Genomic DNA, 21,744 nt, shown 5'->3' with positions numbered 1-21,744 from the left:
CGGTCGTCTGTTCCTATGATAAGCAACTTAATGCTTATGTTACAGGTAACGACTGTTAGAAAAATTTTTTTATATACATACAAATAATACATATATAAATATATAAATACAAATATTACACCCCGATTTAGGCGGGAATCGAACTCGCAACCCGCGGAACAGAAAGCAGGGCCGCTACAAACTGCGCCAACGGGCTAGTCAAGTAATAAAGTGACGAAGGGAGCTTTGATAGAATTGAAGTTATGTTCTGGAAGAATCTTCAATCTACACAGACATGGACCCGCTCAAGCACGAGGCACACATCCCGTTTCCTACATGGTATTTGCCAACACTTCAGGAAGTCTGCTTCAGTTGCCACCAGTTCTACGACATACGTTTTAAAGTTATTTCTGCACAGTTGAACTGTATAACCTAGGTTAACGTAATCCTGTTCAACTTCGAAAACTGTTTCTTAATAATAACTTTTGGCTTCTCCAATTACTGAAAACGATTGGTCAGGTGATTTTAGGTCGTTCATCAATCGACCTATTTCCTCTCATCTCAACATTTATATATTATATATGTATTTTAAATTTTCAATAAGCATGACCATCTAAGTAGACAGACGGACATATTTTTCAGTATGTATGTGTGTATGTGTGTAGTCGGTAATAACAATGCTGCGTGTGTGCTATGTGTCGACCGCGACATCTTGGTCCCTTTGAATTGGATAATGATTCCACTGTATTTTTGATGATAATATTTCAATGACTGTTAGTTTGTGCACCCTAAAATAAAAAGGTGATTTATTAAATTAATAGGAGTATGGAGATAAAATAGTCAATAACTGTTTTTACTACGTTAAATGTAGTGGAATCATATATTATTTTCTATTGTTTACGCGAATCACACTCATTATAATGAAACAGCTTTTTCGGATTTTATCGCGGTTCATTAAGTTTTTTAAATGCCCAACGTTTCGGATACTTCACAGCAACCATGGTCACAGGAGGGCTAAGGAAGAAAATCCGAAAAAGTTAATAAAAAATTAACTCACAAAGCTTCTTTATAAAATGTTTCTGCTTACAAAAAATGAATAAGTTATTTTTTTTAAATGTTACTGTCACAATTACTTAACTCATAAAGGGTTAAATAGTAAATGTATTATAGATAGGCCGTAATAACGACTAATTTATTAAGTTGCAGGTACATACGACCCCGAAATATTAACTTTCAGATCAAGCCTGTAATACTACGTGCTTGAGTATTCTCACTACGTCGTGGGGTGTCGCGAATGAAGGACCAGAGTTGCTTAAACATTCTCAGAAGTGGAGCTATGTTCACAGGTGGGGTCAAAAGTGACCCACTACACCGGGAATATATAATGACAAAAACTATTGAATTTTTGGTCAGTTTTTTATTGATATTATTTATTACTGCAATGTTAACGCAAAACTAGAAGATGAAAGTGATGGATCGGATTAAAAATCTGTCCAAGATGTCATAATACTTACCCGTGTAAAGGAAGAAGTCAATGGTCCTGAGGAAGCGGAAGGGTTCATCTATACCGACGCAGATGAACTCGACGTAGCCAAATATGCTTACTCCTCGAGTTCAAACGGCAAAGAAGAAGAAGAATAATTACGTATTTAATTTTTTTATCATAAACATTAGAATTTAAACTTATTCCCGAGTCTGAGGTTGAAATTAAACTTCTACATCTTTCTTTAATTTTTCGATTTTTTTTTCTATTTGAGCTTTCTCAGTAAAAATTTAATTTGTTTTAATTTTTTTTAGTAAACATCTATACTTAAATTTCTTTGAACTTGTAAATAAAAATCAAAACAAATTTCTTATTTAACAACACTACTAATATTTATACTAAATTTATTTGTTGTAAGTTGTAATCTCCCCATTTATGAAGCGACTTGAACGATGGTATCACCAACATATATATTTGTGTGCTTCGTATCAACATTTCTACACACACTGATACAAATCGAAAATCCATATATTGATACGTGAAGCAAAAAGTTTATACCCCTTTTTACGAAAATTGCGCGGACGGATGAGTATTATCACAGAGTACATTATATAGTATTATATTTAGCACACGTATAGCTTATATAGAGAAGAAGTGCAGAATGAGCATATTTTTTTTTAAATTATGCATAAAAATTCATTACATCAATAACAAAAAAAAAAAAACATTAAATACACTACCAAGTATTTGACACAACACGCATATAAACTCTTTTGTTTATTGTTAATCTGTGGTTAAATTATGATCAAAATTCGACCACCTGGCGACCACTAGTTTGAATAATTGATTGTTCCAAATTTAAATCACACTACTTTTTTAAGTTACTAATTGGCACGGTGAACTTTGTAACGTCATATTTTTTTCGTAACAATATAGTTTACGATAATTTAAATTTCTTTTATACGAACCTTGTTCTGACAAAAAACTTACAAGAAAAGGAAATATTTAATGCTAGCTGTGCCCGAGACATCGTCCGCGTAGAATTTAACAAAAAGGTTATTGTTCAGTTCGCAGACTCATAAAAAAAATAAATTTCAAAAATAAAAGTAGCAAAAGTTACTCCTTATTACATCAGCTTTGTAGCTTCAGATCAGCAGCAGGAACACGATACAATATTCCTGAAGGCTTTATTTAACCTTTGACGTTTTGTATGCTAGGAAAAATTAACCCTTCATTTTCTTCGTTGTAAATTAAATTAGAGCATCAAAGAAAAAGTGCAAGACAGTTTAAAAAGAGTTGTTTTTTTTTTACAGAAAAGGTACACTTTATAGTTAGAAAATATTTTTTCCTTACGTACATGGTATTAATTATTAATTTCATATTACTCTTGTTATTAATGTTTTACTTGTAAATACGTTAAATTGTTATATAAAAATAAATGATTTATAGAATCAACGATTAGCATTTTAAATACGCGTAAAGAAAAATCTAGTTGTTGTACCTATACCTATTTCGATGACTCCTTTTTGATTAGAAAGCCTGTGTCGTGTGGATTAAATTTGAATGGGATCTAACGAGCACTTTTTAAGTTATCCCGAACAATGCGTATTTAGATCACTATTTTTTTAACTACCGAAGTCGTAAGTCTTATTGATGTCAATTCCAGTTAATACATACTATAACCAAATTACAAAAAAAAATAAGGCCAATAAATTGATGTCAATTGACAAAAATTGATACATACATGGCAAAACAACGTTTGGCAAACAGCTAGCAAAAATGAACATTACTGAAACAAAAACGACATCCCATGAAAATTTTTATTTGATACAACCATTTTATCATAACAAGAAGGAAACGTTTGCCGAGAATTCAATGAAATAAAATATTCTAGACATGTAAGATTTTCCGCTTTTCGAATTTACTGAAGTGATCTTGTAGAAGCAGTTTTCTCTGTAACTGAGACTAACTCACTCACTCAATTCAGCCTATCGCAGTTCACTGTTGGACATAGGCCTCCATAAGTTTGCATCAAAAATGGCGTAAACTCATATGTGTTGCCCATAGTCACCACGCTTGGCAGGCGGGTGATCGCAGGGCTGGCTTTGTCGCACCAAGACGCTTGTCGCACTGAAGACGCTTGTCGCACCGTAGACGCTAATACAGACGCTACGCTGAGACTAACTGTTAAGCTTGAAAGCTCGATTCTGTTAAGAAGACTTGTGTTACTATATGAAAAATGCTTGCATAAAAAACTAGAATATAAATTGAACATAAATCAAAACTGTGTGGGTACTTCACGACTTTGTTAATAAAATGCAGTTTACGTACACGGTAAGTGTTTTCTAATTTTCTTGCATGATTACATATATTTGAAAAAAGTAATATAAACATTAAAAAGAACGAGCTATGGGCAACGGCTATGTCCAGCCGGGATATTACAGGCTGAATCAATCGAAAATCTATCAACAAGCATTGAATATACGTACTAAAGGTATGGACGATATATTTCACAACTACTCTACTAGTCACACTATAATGTCTTACAACCTTGTATCGTCTCTTACGACACACTAAGCTACCTTAATAATAGATTTTCAAGTTCTACTTTTTTAGATCCATATTTTTACGAAATAAGCTCACAGCGGACGAGCTGATTTCTATTTTGAATTTGCTAATTTTTATTAGAAATAACCAGATTTTAAAAAAAGTAAATTAAAAAAAAAAGATTTTTTGTGTTATGGATATTTGACTTGGACTGGGCGTTTGTGATTTCATTTATATCGTACCAATTGGCGTTTCTGAAGTGATTAATGAATCATTATTTATTTAATTTATTTATAAACCAGATACGTAATTTGGTATGATGATGCTACGAATACGAAAAGTCCATTTAGGAAAATATTCGATTTCAGGTCTACTTAAAATCTATCCATTTGAAGCCTACGCAATTCGTGCCAGGACACGTGTAAAGAAGATTCCTCCGATAAACAATTACTTAATCAATTTTTACTTCTGTTATTTGAAGAGAATATTTTTTTCTTATAGCTTAAGAGTTTGTTATAAGTTTTTATATAATTAGCAATTATGGACCCAGTTGTTACAAAGTTTTCTAATTATCTTCCAAACTGTCGGAGTAAAGGAGAGTTGACATTTAATTACTTGCGTTAATTCTGTGACATTTGAACAATATGTCATTGAGGTGTTTTGATAATGCAGAATTTTTTATTTGACGGATGGGAAACAAGCGTAAAGACCACCTGATGTTAAGTGGTTACCGTTGGCTATAGACGTCTGCTATAGCTGAAGCATCGCAAGCGCATTGCCAACTCTACCCCCGACTTTCCCCAGGAGCTCTGGTCTCATTTCCCACCACTGTAGTATCTAGTTGAGAGCAGTGTTTTTTGGATGATATTCGGTAAGACTATCCGCCAACCTGCATTGGAGCAGCATGGTGGATTAAGTTCTGATCCTTCTCTTACGTGAGGGAAAACGCTTATTACCAGCCATGGGATATTACAGGCTGAAGCGTATGCGGTAACCCGAAGTCAGCTTATGTTGCCAATTTCGTCATATGTAGGTACCCATTAAGCACAATGACAAAGGTTTTTAGACGGCGTCGAAAGATTTCCACTAAGACTCGCTGACGGGATCTATTAAGAGTTGATGGATACGATTTTAAGAGGTACCGTCTGACAGTACTTTCATAGTGACAGATGAAATAATGGAATTTACATTTAACTTCATACCGAAACATTAAAATTTCATCTCGATCGAAATATTTTAAACTGAATGAAATATCCTTAATGAATCGAAGTATATTTGCTACCTTTCGGTTTTCTACGGTCAGATATTGTCATACGGTTCGGTGATTACTCGAATAACAAATACATACAAATTTTAATATTCATTTAGTGACATATTGTACTATGTGAAAATCAGTTTATCGATGTTTCGTCGAATTCCATGCAACTCCGCTGTTTCAATTAGAGCTATTGTTTCTGATGGATTTCTGCGTACGTATTCGTCGTGTATTGAGTTTTGGGAATAACAATCATGCGTTCATTAAGACAAACTTTTATGACATTCGCACGTGACATTCGCACGTGACACGGTTTACTGAAAGCGACAAAATTTAAAATGCACGTACGTATTAATATAAAAAATTCCTTACATTAAGACTATTATTGAAAAACAAATGTAAAAACGGTATAATTAATTCCGTTATAAGAAACACAAGTACGCAAAAATGTCGAGTTACTCCGTTCTAAATTTAAATTTCCATTACTTATTCAACTGTCGAAATAAATCATCCGAAATCTGAAATTATATTCAATCAACAATGTGAGATACACTATTTTCGAGTGTTTAAACTGAAGTTAGTACATAATAATACAAGTCTATCAACATTGCCCCGTTAAGAGGTTTAGGGGGCTTAATACGCCTCTCACTTTGATGGCTAGAATTTCCCTGAGGATTACTACGAAGGATTCTGAACCTATTTACTGTGTATTCCGTGTAAATTCTAGAAAATTTTTATTAAAACTTTTTTCATAGAAATGTTTTCCTTGATTTTATAATTTATCATTAGGTGTGTCCTAGTTAACATTTTTTTTTTAATTTTCTTAATTATCTTGATCATTTTGAATAATTCGTTATTCATTGTTTTAACTATTTATTATTATTATTATTATTTTTTTAACTATTCATTGTTTTTGCTGCACTGTTTATCACATAAATTGTATCTTTTTTTTTTCTTCTGTAAATAAATAAATAAATAAATAATAAATAAATAATTAGTTGTATTTTGTTAATTTTTTTTGGATAAAGTATAATTAACATATAGAAGTATAGACATTTAAAGAAATAATGAGCTTTTTCGTGGTTCAACATTAGCGACAGGCCAGCATGGCGGGTTGAGCTCTCCATGGAGAGGGAGTGGAACTTAGATGTTAGATGTTAGACGTTAGATGGGAGCAGACGTCCCACTACACCAGAGCGGTGTCATTAATTACTAAAATATTTGCAGAAATCAAAGAAAATAAAAGTTGAGCGTAAATATTATGACTAGAAGATCGGTGTTTTTGTAATACAATCGAACCGTAATAATGAAAGGCTAAAGATTTTTTATTATTATGAGATCTTATTATTTTTTAATCAATCGTAGAAGCTCGGTGGAAATATTAGAACGGCATGCCAGTTCACATTATATTGTTATTGAAGAGAGAAGAGTTTGTTTGTTTATTTGTTTGTTTGCTTGAAGGCGCTAATCTCAGGAATCTATTGGAAAAATTATTTTAGGTTTAGATAGCTTACTTATCTAGGAAGGCTAAAGGCTATCATCACGCTAAAATAATAATATAATAATACTCTTTATTGTACACCATTACAATACAATACAATACAATAATAACATAAGATCAAAGATGTACAAAGGCGGTCTTATGGCTGAAAGAACGATCTCTCCTTGACAATCTTTGGGTATATAGGACATGAAATAGAAACTGCAGTTAGAAAGTAAACAAATAAGTGGTGTGCGAATTAGAAATTTTAATAAAGTACAAATAATAATATACAATAATAATAAACATACTTACATATATAAATACATATATCATACAAAAACTCAACTCAAAGCGTTCCTTGAGGTAGGAAGGTGAATCAGGATGAAAAACAAATGAAAAAACAAAACAGGCCATAAAGCAGTAAGAGGATGTGAGTATTCATGCCACTTGAGTTGACTCCGGTTGAAAACCAATAGGAGCAGAGCACCAATGAGGAATATTTCAAAATCGCGGATTTTTTTCCCTTTTGAGAGCTTCCGCTGCGTTCGCTGCGTAAACAGTTAAAGTTTCGCAAGTTCGTAGACGAAGTCGCAGGGAGAAGCTAGTAACGTAATAAATAATTAATAATTTTGTGTACGGACGGATTAAATATTCACTGGTAGAGTTAAATTGAAGATATAAACAAATAAATTATCGTTCTACCCACTCTCAGTTGTCAGTAAATCAACCTTGGAGTGATGTTTATAAAAAAATATCGATTACTTCTTTAGGACCTGTCTTACCGATTGTAGATAAGGTTTATCCTGCAAATAAGTTATTAACAGCAGGAGGTGGAATATTCCATTAGGATCTGTTTAATTAAAAAATTAAATGTTGTGGCGACATCTATCTCAGCACATACGAAATAAAAATTAACGTATCTTATATCGCGATGTTAAAGTTATCCGAATAATTGAACGTATATATAAGTACCCGAAAACAACCGGGGGGCAGTAGCCCACCCGGGCCACCAGACGCGATATCCGTCTGGTCGGAGGATCCTCCCTGTGGATGAGAAACTTCACACCGTGTTTCTCGCATCCCCAAAATGTTTTAGATTGACATTCGTGAATAGAAATATTTCATAAATATAGTTTAATTCTAATAGTTGAAAGTTTTATTTGTTGAATACATCTGTCAAATAGCGTTATTGACAACCGGTAACACTGGCCTTTAGCGGTTTAAACCGTATCTATTACATTTTGATGTTATTATTGTTCCAAACCTTTCAAAACTTTCAATATCTAAAACTAATATAATTAACACAGGCTCTCGAAAACAAATCAAATCTGTCAATAACGAAAACGATGTAAATAATGTATTTTGTTTGTATGAAAGCATCTAGATGGTGACCGTTACTTCGTTCACTTGAAAACCTTTTTACAGCAAGCTTTTATATTTTTAACAAAAATAGGTCTTGCGATATTTCCGAAGATACCTTTATACCTTTCATCATCATCATCACTTCAGCCTACTATAGTCCAGTGCTGGACATAGGTCTCCCGGTTTTGTACATAGTCACCACGCTGGGCAAGCAGGTTGGTGACCGCAGGGCTGGTTTTTTCGCACCGAAGACACTGCTGCCTGTCTTCGGCCTGTTTATTTCAAACCCAGCAGTTAGATGGCTATCCCACCATCGGTCGGCTTTATAAGTTTCAAGGCGGTAGTGGAACTGTGTTATCCCCTAGTCGCCTCTTACACCTTTGTGACGATTTAAATCTAGATTCCTTAAGACGTTGTGGAGCTAATACAACTTCTTTACGCACGCTTGACTTGGCGAGTAAGTTGGTGAATGCGTGACGAGAGCGTTACGAAAAGCGTGACCACGCGAGGCGATCGGAAATTAAGAGGGCGATATAAGTTAGTGAATATAGAAAAAGAGAGTTACGTTTCGTAAATTTTACTTCAGTATGTGACCACACTCGTTTTTTTCCGTTAAGTTTTTTATTTATTATTTAATTTTATTCTCGCTTTACTTGGCTACTATAGTCATGAAACAACTCATGTTACAGTAAAATCTGTATCTAAACAATGTTAATTGTTTATCATAATAATAGTTGTGATGAAAAATTATTGATAGTTTATCATCATCATTACATCCTATACAGTCCACTGCTGGACATAGGCCTCCACAAGTTTACGCCAAAAATAACGTGTGTTCATGTGTTTTGCCCATAGTCACCACGCTGGGCAGGCGGGTTGGTGACCGCAGGGTTGGTTTTATCGCACCGAAGACGCTAGTTAGTAAAGTATTTTTCTTAAAAAAATCCATAAAGCACATTTATTCACATTTTAATTATGTTTTGTATTTCTGCTTTTAATATTTAAGTTGTTTGATCTTCAAAAATAGTTTTTATATACCCACCTACTCTAAAAGTTGTTAAAAACATAAGTATTACGGGTATTAAAAAAAAATTAATCTCTATATATATAAAAGCGAAAGGTCACTCACTCATCACGAAATCTCCGAAACTATAACACCTACAAACTTGAAATTTGGCAAGTAGGCTCCTTATAAGACGTAGGCATCCGCTAAGAACGGATTTTACGAAACTCTACCCCTAAGGGGGTAAAACGGGGGTTGGAAGTTTGTATGAAAGTCCTAAGTTATTGAAGTAAGAGACTTGAAATTTAAAATGTAAGCTCTATAGATGGTGAAAAGGTGTCCAAATAATGTATCTTTAGAAATTAACTCCTTTTTGGGGTTAAAACGGGGGATCGTAGGTTGACTCACTGATCACGAAATCTCCGAAACTATAACACCTACAAATTTGAAATTTAGCAAGTAGGCTCCTTATAATACGTAGGCATCCGCTAAGGACTGATTTTACAAAACTCGACCCCTAAGGGGGTAAAACGGGGGTTGGAAGTTTGTATGAAAGTCCTATGTTTTTGAAGTAAGAGACTTGAAATTTAAAATGTAAGCTCTATAGATGATTAGAAGGTGTCAAAATAATGTTGCTTTAGAGATCAACTCCCTTTTGGGGATAAAACGGGGTTAGGTAGGTTGACTCGCTGATCACGAAATCTCCGAAACTGTAAAACCTACAAACTTGAAATTTGGCAGGTAGGTTTCTTATAGAGCGTAAACATTCGCTAACAACGGATTTTACGAAACTCGACCCCTAAGGGGATAAAACGGGGGTTGGAAGTTTGTATGAAAGTCCTATGTTTTTGAAGTAAGAGACTTGAAATTTAAAATGTATGCTCTATAGATGGTGAGAAGGTGTCCAAATAGTGTATCTTTAGAAATCCATTTTTTTTTGGGGTTAAAACGGGGGATGGTAGGTTGACTTACTCATCACGAAATCTCCGAAATTATAACAGTCACAAACTTAAAATTAGGCAAGTAGGTTCATTATAGGACGTAGACATTCGCTAAGAACGAATTTTATGAAACTCGACCCCTAAGGGGATGAAACGGGGGTTGGAAGTTTCTATGCAAGTCCTATGTTTTTGAAGTAAGAAACTTGAAATTTAAAATGTGTGCTCTATAGATGGTGCGGAGGTGTTCAAATAATGCATCGTAATCTATAAATATAAAAGAGAAAGATCACTGACTCACTCATCACGAGAACTCAAAAACAGCTGGATGGTCCATTCATCCAGGATGGACAAAGATGAAATTTGGCAGGGAGGTAGATTATAATTAGTAGATATTCCACCGCTAAGGGGTTTAATTGGGGTTGATAGTTTGTATGAAACATATACAGCGGGGTCGGTTAAATAACCGCGTTGCAACCCTATGTGTTCAAGAAACATTTATATTGATTACTTATAACTTTTAACTGAGGTAGGGCACAGCAGGAATTTCCTGCTCAAAATATGGAGCAGCCCAACTGGGGTAGTACCTCGACCTTACAGAAGATCACAGCAAAATAGTACTGTTTTCAAGCAGCATTGTGTTCCCGTTGGTGAGTAAGGTGATCAAAGCTCCTAGGGGTTTGGGGATTGGGTCGACAACGCGCTTGCGATGCTTCTGGTGTTGCAGGTGTCTATAAGCTACGGTAATCGCTTATCATCAGGTGAGCCGTACGCAGTAGTACAGAAAAATGTATTTTTTACAATATCTAACCTTTGCGTCACTAGAATACTTTTTATTTACCCCTGTCGTCACGGAGTCACGAAGGAGCGTGCGTTACGCTATTCTGTGGCATATAGTTACGCAGAACCATATTAAAAACTAAATTACATGCAGTATATTTAAACATATTTACACTACAATACTACATTATTACTACATTATTTCATACCACAATTCTGACGAATTCAACAAACCATTTTGTTAAACGCGACGCGCTTCACGCGCACGTAGTCGCGGGCAACAGTTAGTGTATTATAAAACAAAGTCCCCAAAAATGTATGTGATCGATTCCCTCAAAATCTACGGAACGGATTTTCATGCGGTTTCATCAATGGAGAGAGGGCTTCAAGAGGAAGGCTTATAGAACGGCTAAGCCGATTATGATGAGAGTTTCACTAGAAGTTTGCCGGGAAAACTTTGCGTCACACCGATTTCAACGCGGGCGAAGCCGCGGGCACAGCTAGTAAATTATAAAGATGATTTCTTGGATGTTGAGACGGCGCGCAGCCTTCCCTTTGCACTCTTTGGAGAAGGAATCTGAGAATTGATAAAAATTTTGAGAAGTATTATTATATATAAGTAGGTATTGTTTTTATCAAATTTCATTGTGTATAAGTCGTTTTATGCCAAAAAAATAATTTATGTGTAAATTATTTAGTATTTGTTTACTTACGATGTAATCAAAGTTAACAGTCCAGAAAGCTCTCACATCGTCTATGACATATTAAGCCGTAAGCTTAGACAGACATTCTACGCAGTATACAGAATGTATAGGTCTAAAAATATCAAAGCTTAACGTCAATTAAAATTATAAAAAAAGGATAATTAAAACAAAAGAAGAATTCAACTGCGTCTATAAGCTCGATAAAAAAAAGTTTGATGAAAGTTTTTAACATTTCACGGACACTATCAACGCTTTTAGCGGACCGTAATCGCGTTTGTTATTCTGGAATTTCCGATATTTCAGTGAATTTTACAGACGCCAAGGTCATATGTGACTTTTTGAAAGGTTTATTGTTTTTTTGTAACATCGACTTTGGCAGTCTCAAAATTCCAATCGCGGCAAATCCCGCATTAGTACAGTTGCTGAGGCTGTTTACTTAATGAAATTGAACTGATACAACAAAAATTAAACATAATATTTATAACGTAGCTTCGTATAGTAGATATAGCATTAAACTACAGCGGATAAATCATAGTAAGTGTCAAACAACTTATGCAGTTAGGTGCAAATTTTACGAATTGAATGATGGTATCGTTAGAATTGTATCTGGTGCATCCTGATTGAATTTGTATTGCAGTAGGTCAAGTATGCAAGTGACGATGATTGCAGCAATTTAACACTGCGTGTCAAGCGTTCGTAATTGACATAGCCGTGTTGCTATCGGTTTGTTTATTTGCATATACTTGTGTCCCTCCACTGCTCTATATAATACCTATGTACCTCGTTGAACAGTGCAAAATAATTGTGTTTGCTCGAAAACGAAAAAAAAACCGACTTCAATTATATCGACGAGTAATACAACGTAGATCGACGTAAAAATAGTCAAGCAACTACGCGTTATCAAAGATTACTCAAAAAGTAGTTATCAGATCTCGATAAAATTTATATGTGACCACATGATAAACATCAGCTTTCGATTAAATTAAAAATTATCAAAATCGGTACACCCAGTAAAAAGTTATTACGGATTTTCGAAAGTTTCCTTCGATTTCTCTGGGATCCCATCATCAGATCCTGGTTTCCTTATCACGGTACCAAACTAGGGATATCCCCTTTCCAACAAAAAAAGAATTATCAAAATCGGTACATCCAGTAGAAAGTTATGCGGTATAATACAACGTAGGTCGACGAAAAAAGCGTCAAGTAAAAACGCATTATTAGATATAACTCGAACAGTAGTTGTTAGATCTCAAATAAATTTAAATGGGACCAATTGGCACACACCACCTTTCGATTAAAACAAAATTTGTCGAAATCGGTCTACCCGGTCAAAAGTTCTGATGTAACATACATAAAAAAAAAAAAAAAAATAGTCGAATTGAGAACCTCCTCCTTTTTTGGAAGTCGGTTAAAAATTATGTGGTGTCATGGGACACCAGGTAGGAACGAAGTTCCTTCGGATAGTATAGAAGCAACACAATTTGAAAAAAAAAATGTTGAATTTTATATATATTTTCTAGGTCTTGGATTTTTTTTTTAATTTTGTTGATTGGTTTTTTATTAAGTACATAAAAGTATTTAGGAAATGTAGTATTTTAGGAAGTAACAAATACCGTAAAATAAAATAAATCAAACAAAATAATAATAATTCAAACTATTAAGTGAAATAAAAAAAAACATATGACTATTTATTTTTGTCGACAGTATAAAATTACATGAATAATTTTAAAAAAAGTTTACTGGTAATATTTTAGTTTTACAAATGTCATATTATAGTCGTGTGACTGATATTACGTCACTTCCGTTGTATATTTTTCTTACGGTTTTAGTATCACATTTTTTTCAGTTCGCTCGCCCAGCCAAATGTCAAGCCTGCCGTAAGGAACTTCGTTCCAAAAATTTTATATATTTTAGAGAGGCTTTAGCCTGTACAGTACCACTGCGTGGCTGAAGGTTTCATTCATTGTACACGAGAGGAATTGCCAGATAATAGGTACTGATTAAAATCCAATTTCGTTACGTTGTTTTAGACGTGAGTGACCTTTAAATGACATTGTCTATATATGAAGGTTATTTATGAAATTATTAATTGAGTATCGAGTGCGAGAAGCCTTTGTCAAACAAATTGATCTAAAGGAAGCTGGACGATATTTTCGGGCGAGAATACTCGTGAAAGAAATTAGGATAACGATAAAAATTAATTATTGTCTTTTCATTACACAGCCTATACAGTCCACTGCTGGACATAGGCCTCCACAAGTTTACGCCAAAAATAACGTGAACTCATGTGCTTTGCCCATAGTCACCACGCTGGGCAGGCGGGTGGAATTATTGTCTATGTAATTAAGTACAAATATTTTGATAAATAGCTTCTCGTTAAGAGGATTCTAGTAATTGCTAAGAAAATTTGTTTACGATCTGAGCGTTTGCCTGTGACACGATAGAAAGGCGATAGGGATTAGAGCAAAATAATATTGTCACTTTCCTCATACAAATGTATCATTCTGGGTACTGTGGTGGAAAAGTAATGAAATATCCTTAAAATTTCCAATAAGTTTTTATTTTAGGATAGAATCACCAAAAGTAATATACACGTAGCAAAATATAAATCGTAATCTATAAATGTAAAATATAAAAATAGGTTTTATATTATCCTTGTACAAAAATTCATTTATGTATGTATGTATGGGGACGACTCAGTTGATTACCTAAGTTTGTAAATGTTAAAATGTAGAAATTTGTATATTGTTATTTGATCGAGATGACTCTTATTGTGTATAATCACTTTATGGCGAAATAAATGTTTTCATGTCCTTGTAGCACAGTGATTTCTCCAACGTGAAACCACGTCACTAGACTTTGATGGAACTTAAAATCTTATCTGGTCTTATTACGGTGCTTATGTAGTAAAAAAAATAATTAATCTTCGACTTTTCTCTTCAGAAAAGGGATTGACCAGACAGGGGGACTTTTATAGAAAACTTAACTGGAAAGTATACAAAGAATATCCTTTACAATAACAAAAAGATTAAAACAAAATAATCCCCCAATAAAGGATTCGCTCGTAACAATAATAATGAAAAAATAACTCTCATTTTTTATTATTTCTAAATATGTTTTTCTCTTTAATGTATATACATTATATTATGTATATTATAATTATATCTGATATATTTTTTATATACATATTTCAGGGTTTCTCTCAAGATAGAGAGAACGAAAGTAACCGACATAGCCCACATAATTAGCAAGTTGAAGTGGCAGTGGGCGGTCATCTGTGTCGAGGCCTATGTCCAGCAGTGGACTGCCATAGGCTGAAGTGATGATGATGATGATGATGACATATTTCTGGCTGAAGTAGGGCACAGCAGGAAATTTCTTGCTCAAAATATGGAGCAGAATGTAGTACCTCGACCTTACAGAAGATCACAGCTAAATAATTTTTTTTAACTGTTTTCAAGTAGTGTTGTGTTAATGTTGGTGATTAAGGTGACCAGAGCTCCTGGGGGAATAGGGCATAGAGTCGGCAACGCGCTTGCGATGCTTCTGGTGTTGCAGGCGTCTATAAATTACGGAAATCGCTTACCATCAGGTGAGCCGTACGCTTGTTTGCCGAGTGACTTAAATAAAAAGAGGTTACGGCCAGTCTGATAGTAAGGGTTATCGTAGCATATGGACGCCTGTACAATAGCGCATCTTCAGGATTTCTGGAACCTTACTCTTAACGGAAACACAACACTTAGTGTAATATTTAGCTGTGCTCTTGTATAATGTTTATTTACTTCATATGTTTGTATTGTTTTCGTTACTCATCATCCACGCAATAATTATAGATATTTATCTAACGTTATTTGATAAAATATTGCTCTAGATGAAATAATACTTTTATATTTATTTTATTTCGGAAAATCAACTGTAGACATAACAATATATCAATAACAAAATCATAATTGTGTATTATTGCGATAAATTTTCTGCTAATTAAACGTAAACATAGAACTCATTAGTACATATCTCGTGACATATCAAATTACTTAATAAAATAAATAGGAACTAACGAGACAAAGTATAAATCCTAATCCTGTATCGTGTACACATAAGCAGTTTTTATGGAATTAAAAACTAAAAGAATGAAACGTTTATTAATAAAAGTAAATTTGAAAATGGAAAAAAAATTTAAACATTTTTAATTATATTTTAAACCTACCCTACCTTAAACCTACCCCTCTTTTTATTAGTCCGGTCAAAATCATGAATCCGGTCAAATTATTGACATGAATTTAATTTAATCGGTTATGAATGTTACATTAGTGCTGTGTGGTTACGGCATTAAAAAATATAGCCACCCCCTCTCTTCCTGTGGATGTCGTAAGAGGCGACTAAGGGATAACACAGTTCCGCTACCACCTTGGAACTTAAAAAGCCGACCGATGGCGGGATAACCATGCAACTGCTGGCTTTGAAACACACAGGCCGAAGACGGGCAGCAGCGTCTTCTGTGCGACAAAGCCAGTACTGCGGTCACCAACCCGCCTGCCCAGCGTGGTGACTATGGGCAACACACATGAGTTCGCGCCATTTTTGACTTGAACTTGTGAAGGCCAATGTCCAGTAGCGGACTACGATAGGCTTTATGACAGCGCTTAAGCTAAATTACAGTAAAAATTAATTTGAAATCACGAGCAAAATTGTGTAGTAAAATACTAAAAGTTTTCATTTAATTATACCTAAAATTTACGTGTAAGTGAATTATGATTCAGTGTGTCGGCGTAGAAATGCTAAGCTGTTCGTACAGTATCGCAAATGCTTTCAAAATCGAAATGCAGCCGCTTAAGGGCTTATCCAAACATCGAAGTGCCTATTAATGGAGAAACACATTAGATTATGTTCCCCGTATTAATGGAACTCAGTACAAAACAGCTTAGTTACGAATACGAATTTGAATATATGCTTGTGATTTGATGTTACGAATTGACAATGGTTATGTATGATTTACTGAACTACGAAAGTATAATAAAAATATAATGATGGTCAAAATGGTCAAAATAAAAAAATAAAAAGATATTTATTTACCAAAATTGATATTATATTACAAGTGATAAAATATATCGATATTTTTTTTTAAATACTAACGATAACTAAAAAAGCGCCTCGATAGAAAAAAGTAAAATAAAAACAGTTATACGTTTTCCTACTTTATTAAACTGTATTATTATAGAATCTGCGGAGTGGTGTAGACGTTTTGGAAGGGAGCGTTTTCCCCCTCCTGCAGCCAGTTATCTGGTGAATAGGTATTATCTTGTCTCTCTACGACGTGGAAAGTGTACGCGTGGCGACTTTTCTCCGATTTGTTTTGAGCGCTCCTATGTACAACGTGACCGTGTATTAAGATGCAAGTACCTGAAATAAACAAATAAAACCATAAATTTCAATAAAAGTTCACATCAAAAAGCGTAAAATTTCCGAAGTCTTTTCCACACTACAGCTTAATATATAATTTATTTATTTAAACATTATTTTACAACTTTGTAACATACATCGAGAAAAGGACTTCAACTACAGCCCTGTCTTCCAGTCAACATTAAGACGTGCAAGAGAAAATCTTAAGTAGCTGTACAAAATATTACGATAGAAAGAGATATAAAAAATGGTTTGATAGTACATATTAATACACAAAATTACACACATACACACTTACACATATATGCAAATTTTTATTTTTATATTTTAAGAGTTCCCTATAATTTGTGCCATGTTGGTCGTGGTCTGGGTGCTTGGTCAATCCTTGTGGGTCTCCCTACCGTGCCTCGGACAGCGCGTTAGGCCGTCGGTCCCGGTTGTAATCATGTCCTGATAGCGATCGTTACTCATGTTAGGGAATATATCCGCTAACCCGCATTGGAGCAGCGTGGTGGATTACGCTCTAATCTTTCTCCTACACGGGGAAAGTGGCCTATGCCCAGCAGTGGGATATTACAGGCTGAAGTGTAAGCGTAAGTTCCTCGAAACATATCGCATTCCATTTAAAATGTTATTGGGATCAATTCTCAATACAAACGTATGTAATATGTATCAGATTATATATTCAAAAAGATATATTTAAATTGTAAATCGAAAATTGCGTAAATCCTGTTAGATTTACGTGTGAATTTCGTAATCGTATCTTTATATCTTTTTGTTTGGTTTCATATTAAATTTCAATAACGTGTTATTATGTTTATTTTTTAACCGACTTTAAAAAAGGAGGAGGTTACTCAATTCGACCGTATGTATATATATATCGAGGGAAACCCTCGAAAATCGTAGTGACGACTAGAGCGCTTGTTACTTTTTTTCGTCTACTAACGTTGTATTTACTTGTCGATGTAACTAAAGTCGGTTTTTTTCGTTTGCAAGCAAACACAATTATTTATCTAATTAAATTTGTAGTTATAGCATTAAATGTATTTTAATCGTTATATTAGCGACAGAAATTTAATAGTTATAGCGATTCAACGGGAAACTGCTGCCAGAATTCTTATCACCCCTCCACGCGGACATGATTTACACCGCAACTATCTTTATTATTAAGTGTTAATTTTTAATATGTATAAGATTGTATAATTTCGAAATAAATTAATTTTTCTATAGTAATAATGTTTCAAAATACACATTTTCGTTCCTCTTTTTAAATCATATGTTATTTTTACAAGTACATTTATTTGACACTAGCGGTCCCGGCAGACGTTGTCCTGCCCGGAAAACAGCTATCAAATTTGATAGCTTACATACCGATAGCAGCGCCACCTACCGGGTCCAATTGAGATAAAAAGTGCCCTATCTCCCAATTTGAACCAAATTACAGATGCTTGAAAACATTGATAAAAATTGGTTGACTAGTTTCTAGGAGCTACATACAGATAGCAGTGCCACCTACCGGGTTCAATTGAGATAAAAACTACCATATCTTCCAAGTCAGACCAAATTACAGATGCTTACAAAACTTGATAAAAATTGGTTCTGTAGTTTCGGATTTACATACCGATAGCAGCGCCACCTACCAGGTCCGATTAAGATAAAAACTACCCTATCTCTCAAGTTGGATCAAATTATGCTTACAAAATTTGATAAAAATTGGTTCAGCAGTTTCGGAGTTGCATACCAATAGCAGCGCCACCTATCGGGTCCAATTGAGATAAAACTACCCTATCTCCTAAGTTGGACCAAATCTGTAATTTGGTCCAACTTAGGAGATATTAAATTAATAATATATTATTTAAGCATCTGTAATGCTTAAAGACTTTGATAAAAAATTGGTTCAGTAGTTTCGGACTTACATTCATTTAAAGTTTCCATTGTTAACGCCCACCCCCGCAATCCTTATTGGGGATGAGTTATCCTAAAATCCGCTCATTGATCTTTTCTACATTTTATATATAGGAAATTCGTACCAAATTTGAAGTCGAAAGGAGCTATAGTTTAAAAACGGGAATTTTCCATTGTTGACGCCCCCGCAAGAATATAATAGGTAATGTGAAATTACGGTATGTAAATTAAATTAAAATACGGTCTACGATTAAGATCAATTTAATCATTAATAACTTACGTAAAATGCGCCCTAATATATTATTTAACATAAAATTTATTTAATAGCAATAAAGTTCAAATTGACTCTACATATTAGTTAGAAAACGTTTGTATGGGAAAAAAGGGCTGTTTTTAGGGTTTTCCCGGAAAATATTCGAATTTTTCGTGCCGTAAAAACCATCCTTGGACTTCAACGAACATTAAAAAAAATGAATTGGTAAAATTGGTCTAGGCGTTGTTGAGTTAAGCGCTTACCAACACTTTTTGCGATTCATTTTTATAAGATTAATTGAAAATAAATAAATAATTAAAACATACATTTAAATAAAATATCTTGTACATGTTTTCTTTAATTCTATATAACATTTAATTTATACTTATGCATACTATGATATGACCACCTAATGAATAACATCCCGCAAGGAGACTCGAACTTCAAGATCGTAAATGCCGCGAATAGCCCCTTTTTACAAAATATATACAGTCTCAATATCTGCTATAAATCTACCATTAGCAGTAAGTCTACCATTCAAGAATGACAAATGAGAATTACATAGAAGTTTTGAGTCAAAATTTATCTTTAAGAGTAATATCATTGACCATAAGCCTCTCGTTATTTATTTCTAAATTGTTATGACAGATTTAAACAAGTAGTTTGTTTTTAACCAACCTTGAAGTCGCTATAAAGAACTGTTCACGTCATCATAATTTACTTTTTTCCTTTTTTTAACTTTACAATAAGTGATGTACCATCAGCAAATGGCACTATGTCACAAATACCCTTAAAATAAACGGCATATCATTTATATATATTAAAAAAAGAAATGGACATAGAATTGATCCCTGTGGAACACCCATTTTTAGCACAGATCTAAAAGACCGTTCCATTTATTGAAACATATTGAATTTTATTAGTTAGATATAAAGCATTGATATTGAGAGCTTTACCATTAATACCGTAATACACAAGTTGATTTAAAAGAATCCCGTGTTATTAACATTATAAGACCATCAATAATTAAATATTTTAATTAAAATTTTGCGTAAAGGACACGCAACGCTGACATGAAGCCAACAAACGCCACAGCTAATTTCCGAACGTATTTAAAATATTTCATTTCATTTAAGTAAAGTTAGACGCAAACTCCAAATTACGCATTTTAATGACTTGAGAGTATTAAATATTATAGAAGTAAAACTTTTTTACGCACGCTCGACTTGATTGTGGTTGGTGTGGTGGTTCCATTCTAATCTAATTGAGACCTGACGAATAATTTTTGAGTAATCTCTAATAATGCACATTAAATTGATAATTTTTATGATAGTAGGTAGTATTACTTGTCCATGTCAATTAAAGTCGGCTTTATTTCGTTTACGAGCAAATATTTTTTTAATACATTTGTCTTTTTTTTAATCGAAATATAATATAAATATCGATTATGAAAAAATGGCGGTGTGCAGTTAGCAGGAGCTAGTAAATATTACCGTATACATATGTACCATTATACCAGACGTATATAAATCAATGTTGGTTTTGATCAGAATGCCTGGAAAGCTTAGAATTTGTATTTCCCTGGTAAATTCACGTTCCATGAAACTAAGCCAAATGGCTTCAGACATTTCGATAGTCCAGTACAAATATTCGTATGCAAAATCAATATGTAGGTACGTAAATGTAAATCAAAGGAAAATTTAGTGAATTTAATGTTAGACTGGTTATTATTATTATTTCAAAGCATTCCTTTCATAAGGTAAATGGACGAGCAGTTGTTAGAATAATTGCACTTCTGTGCAAAATCGATGTCATGGCGTTACCTTTCATATGTATGTTTCATTTTTAAACTTAAAAATTACAAATATTGTCGGTCGTGTTGTCGGATTTGTTTACGAACACAGGCCGCTAGCCCTCATACAATATGCGGATCGGTCGAGCTACTGATCCGAGTCTATTTCAAAGAAGTTGCTGTCGCCGAGCGATGGTGTTGTTACCGGTTTGTTTGTAGATAGTTATCGATAAAACTGGCAAAGACAAAGGAGGAGACAGATATTTTTGAGATTCTGATTTATTTAAAATATTATATTGCGATTTTATTTTAATATACATAGTTTTATAATAAAATTGCATTAAATTAAATATAATACAATCTCACGAGTATTAACATATTTTACTAGAATTACTTAGTGTGAACTTCGACCATAATTTTTTATATTAATTATTTGCAGGTTTCCTCTAGATCCAAATTTAAGGGATAGATGGAAAAAATTGTAATATTAGACTAACCTGGACGCCCACAAGAAATAGTGTCGTTTACTCAAATCATTTCAATACCTTCTGACTTTCAAGTGTGGAACTGGCAACATTAATAATGGAAAAATGTACCGGTATAAACATTTCTTTCTTAATGAAAAAAGAAAACCCACAAAGATGTATTCGTCATATTTATAGAAAACTAATCCATTTTAAAAACCAGTGATAATTGTATCTATCACTGGTTTTTAAAAGGATATAAACATTTAGTTTATTTTTGATATGATAATTATTGTAGTACATGATAAATAAAGCCCCCCCCCCTTTGTATCACTTTAAGAATCTAATTTCCCTAACCGAGTACTTTAATTTATCGATAATGCGTATCGACAGTTG

General features: G+C 33.7%; 1 protein-coding gene and 1 long non-coding RNA gene across 2 annotated transcripts in view; one reads left to right on the top strand and one right to left on the bottom strand.

The window, feature by feature from the left end:
• The first annotated feature begins 3,381 nt into the window (after positions 1 to 3,381).
• On the top strand, positions 3,382 to 21,520 carry LOC123669029. The gene is made up of 4 exons (XR_006745672.1): positions 3,382 to 3,391; positions 8,667 to 8,674; positions 9,375 to 9,385; positions 21,354 to 21,520. It is a non-coding gene; the product is annotated as an uncharacterized LOC123669029 (long non-coding RNA).
• The window catches only part of LOC123669028 (phytanoyl-CoA dioxygenase domain-containing protein 1), a 53,838-nt gene continuing 48,692 nt past the window's right edge, over positions 16,599 to 21,744 (bottom strand). The window contains exon 6 of the mRNA XM_045602697.1: positions 16,599 to 16,934. Coding sequence (XP_045458653.1) covers positions 16,747 to 16,934 — 188 coding nt within the window. The 3' untranslated portion in view covers positions 16,599 to 16,746. The remainder of the gene's footprint in view (positions 16,935 to 21,744) is intronic.

The sequence above is a fragment of the Melitaea cinxia genome, chromosome Z (assembly GCF_905220565.1).
Source record: "Melitaea cinxia chromosome Z, ilMelCinx1.1, whole genome shotgun sequence".
Taxonomy (NCBI): Eukaryota; Metazoa; Arthropoda; class Insecta; order Lepidoptera; family Nymphalidae; genus Melitaea; species Melitaea cinxia.
Note: the sequence above shows the minus strand (reverse complement) of the source record. Positions and strands in the feature narration are given on the sequence as shown.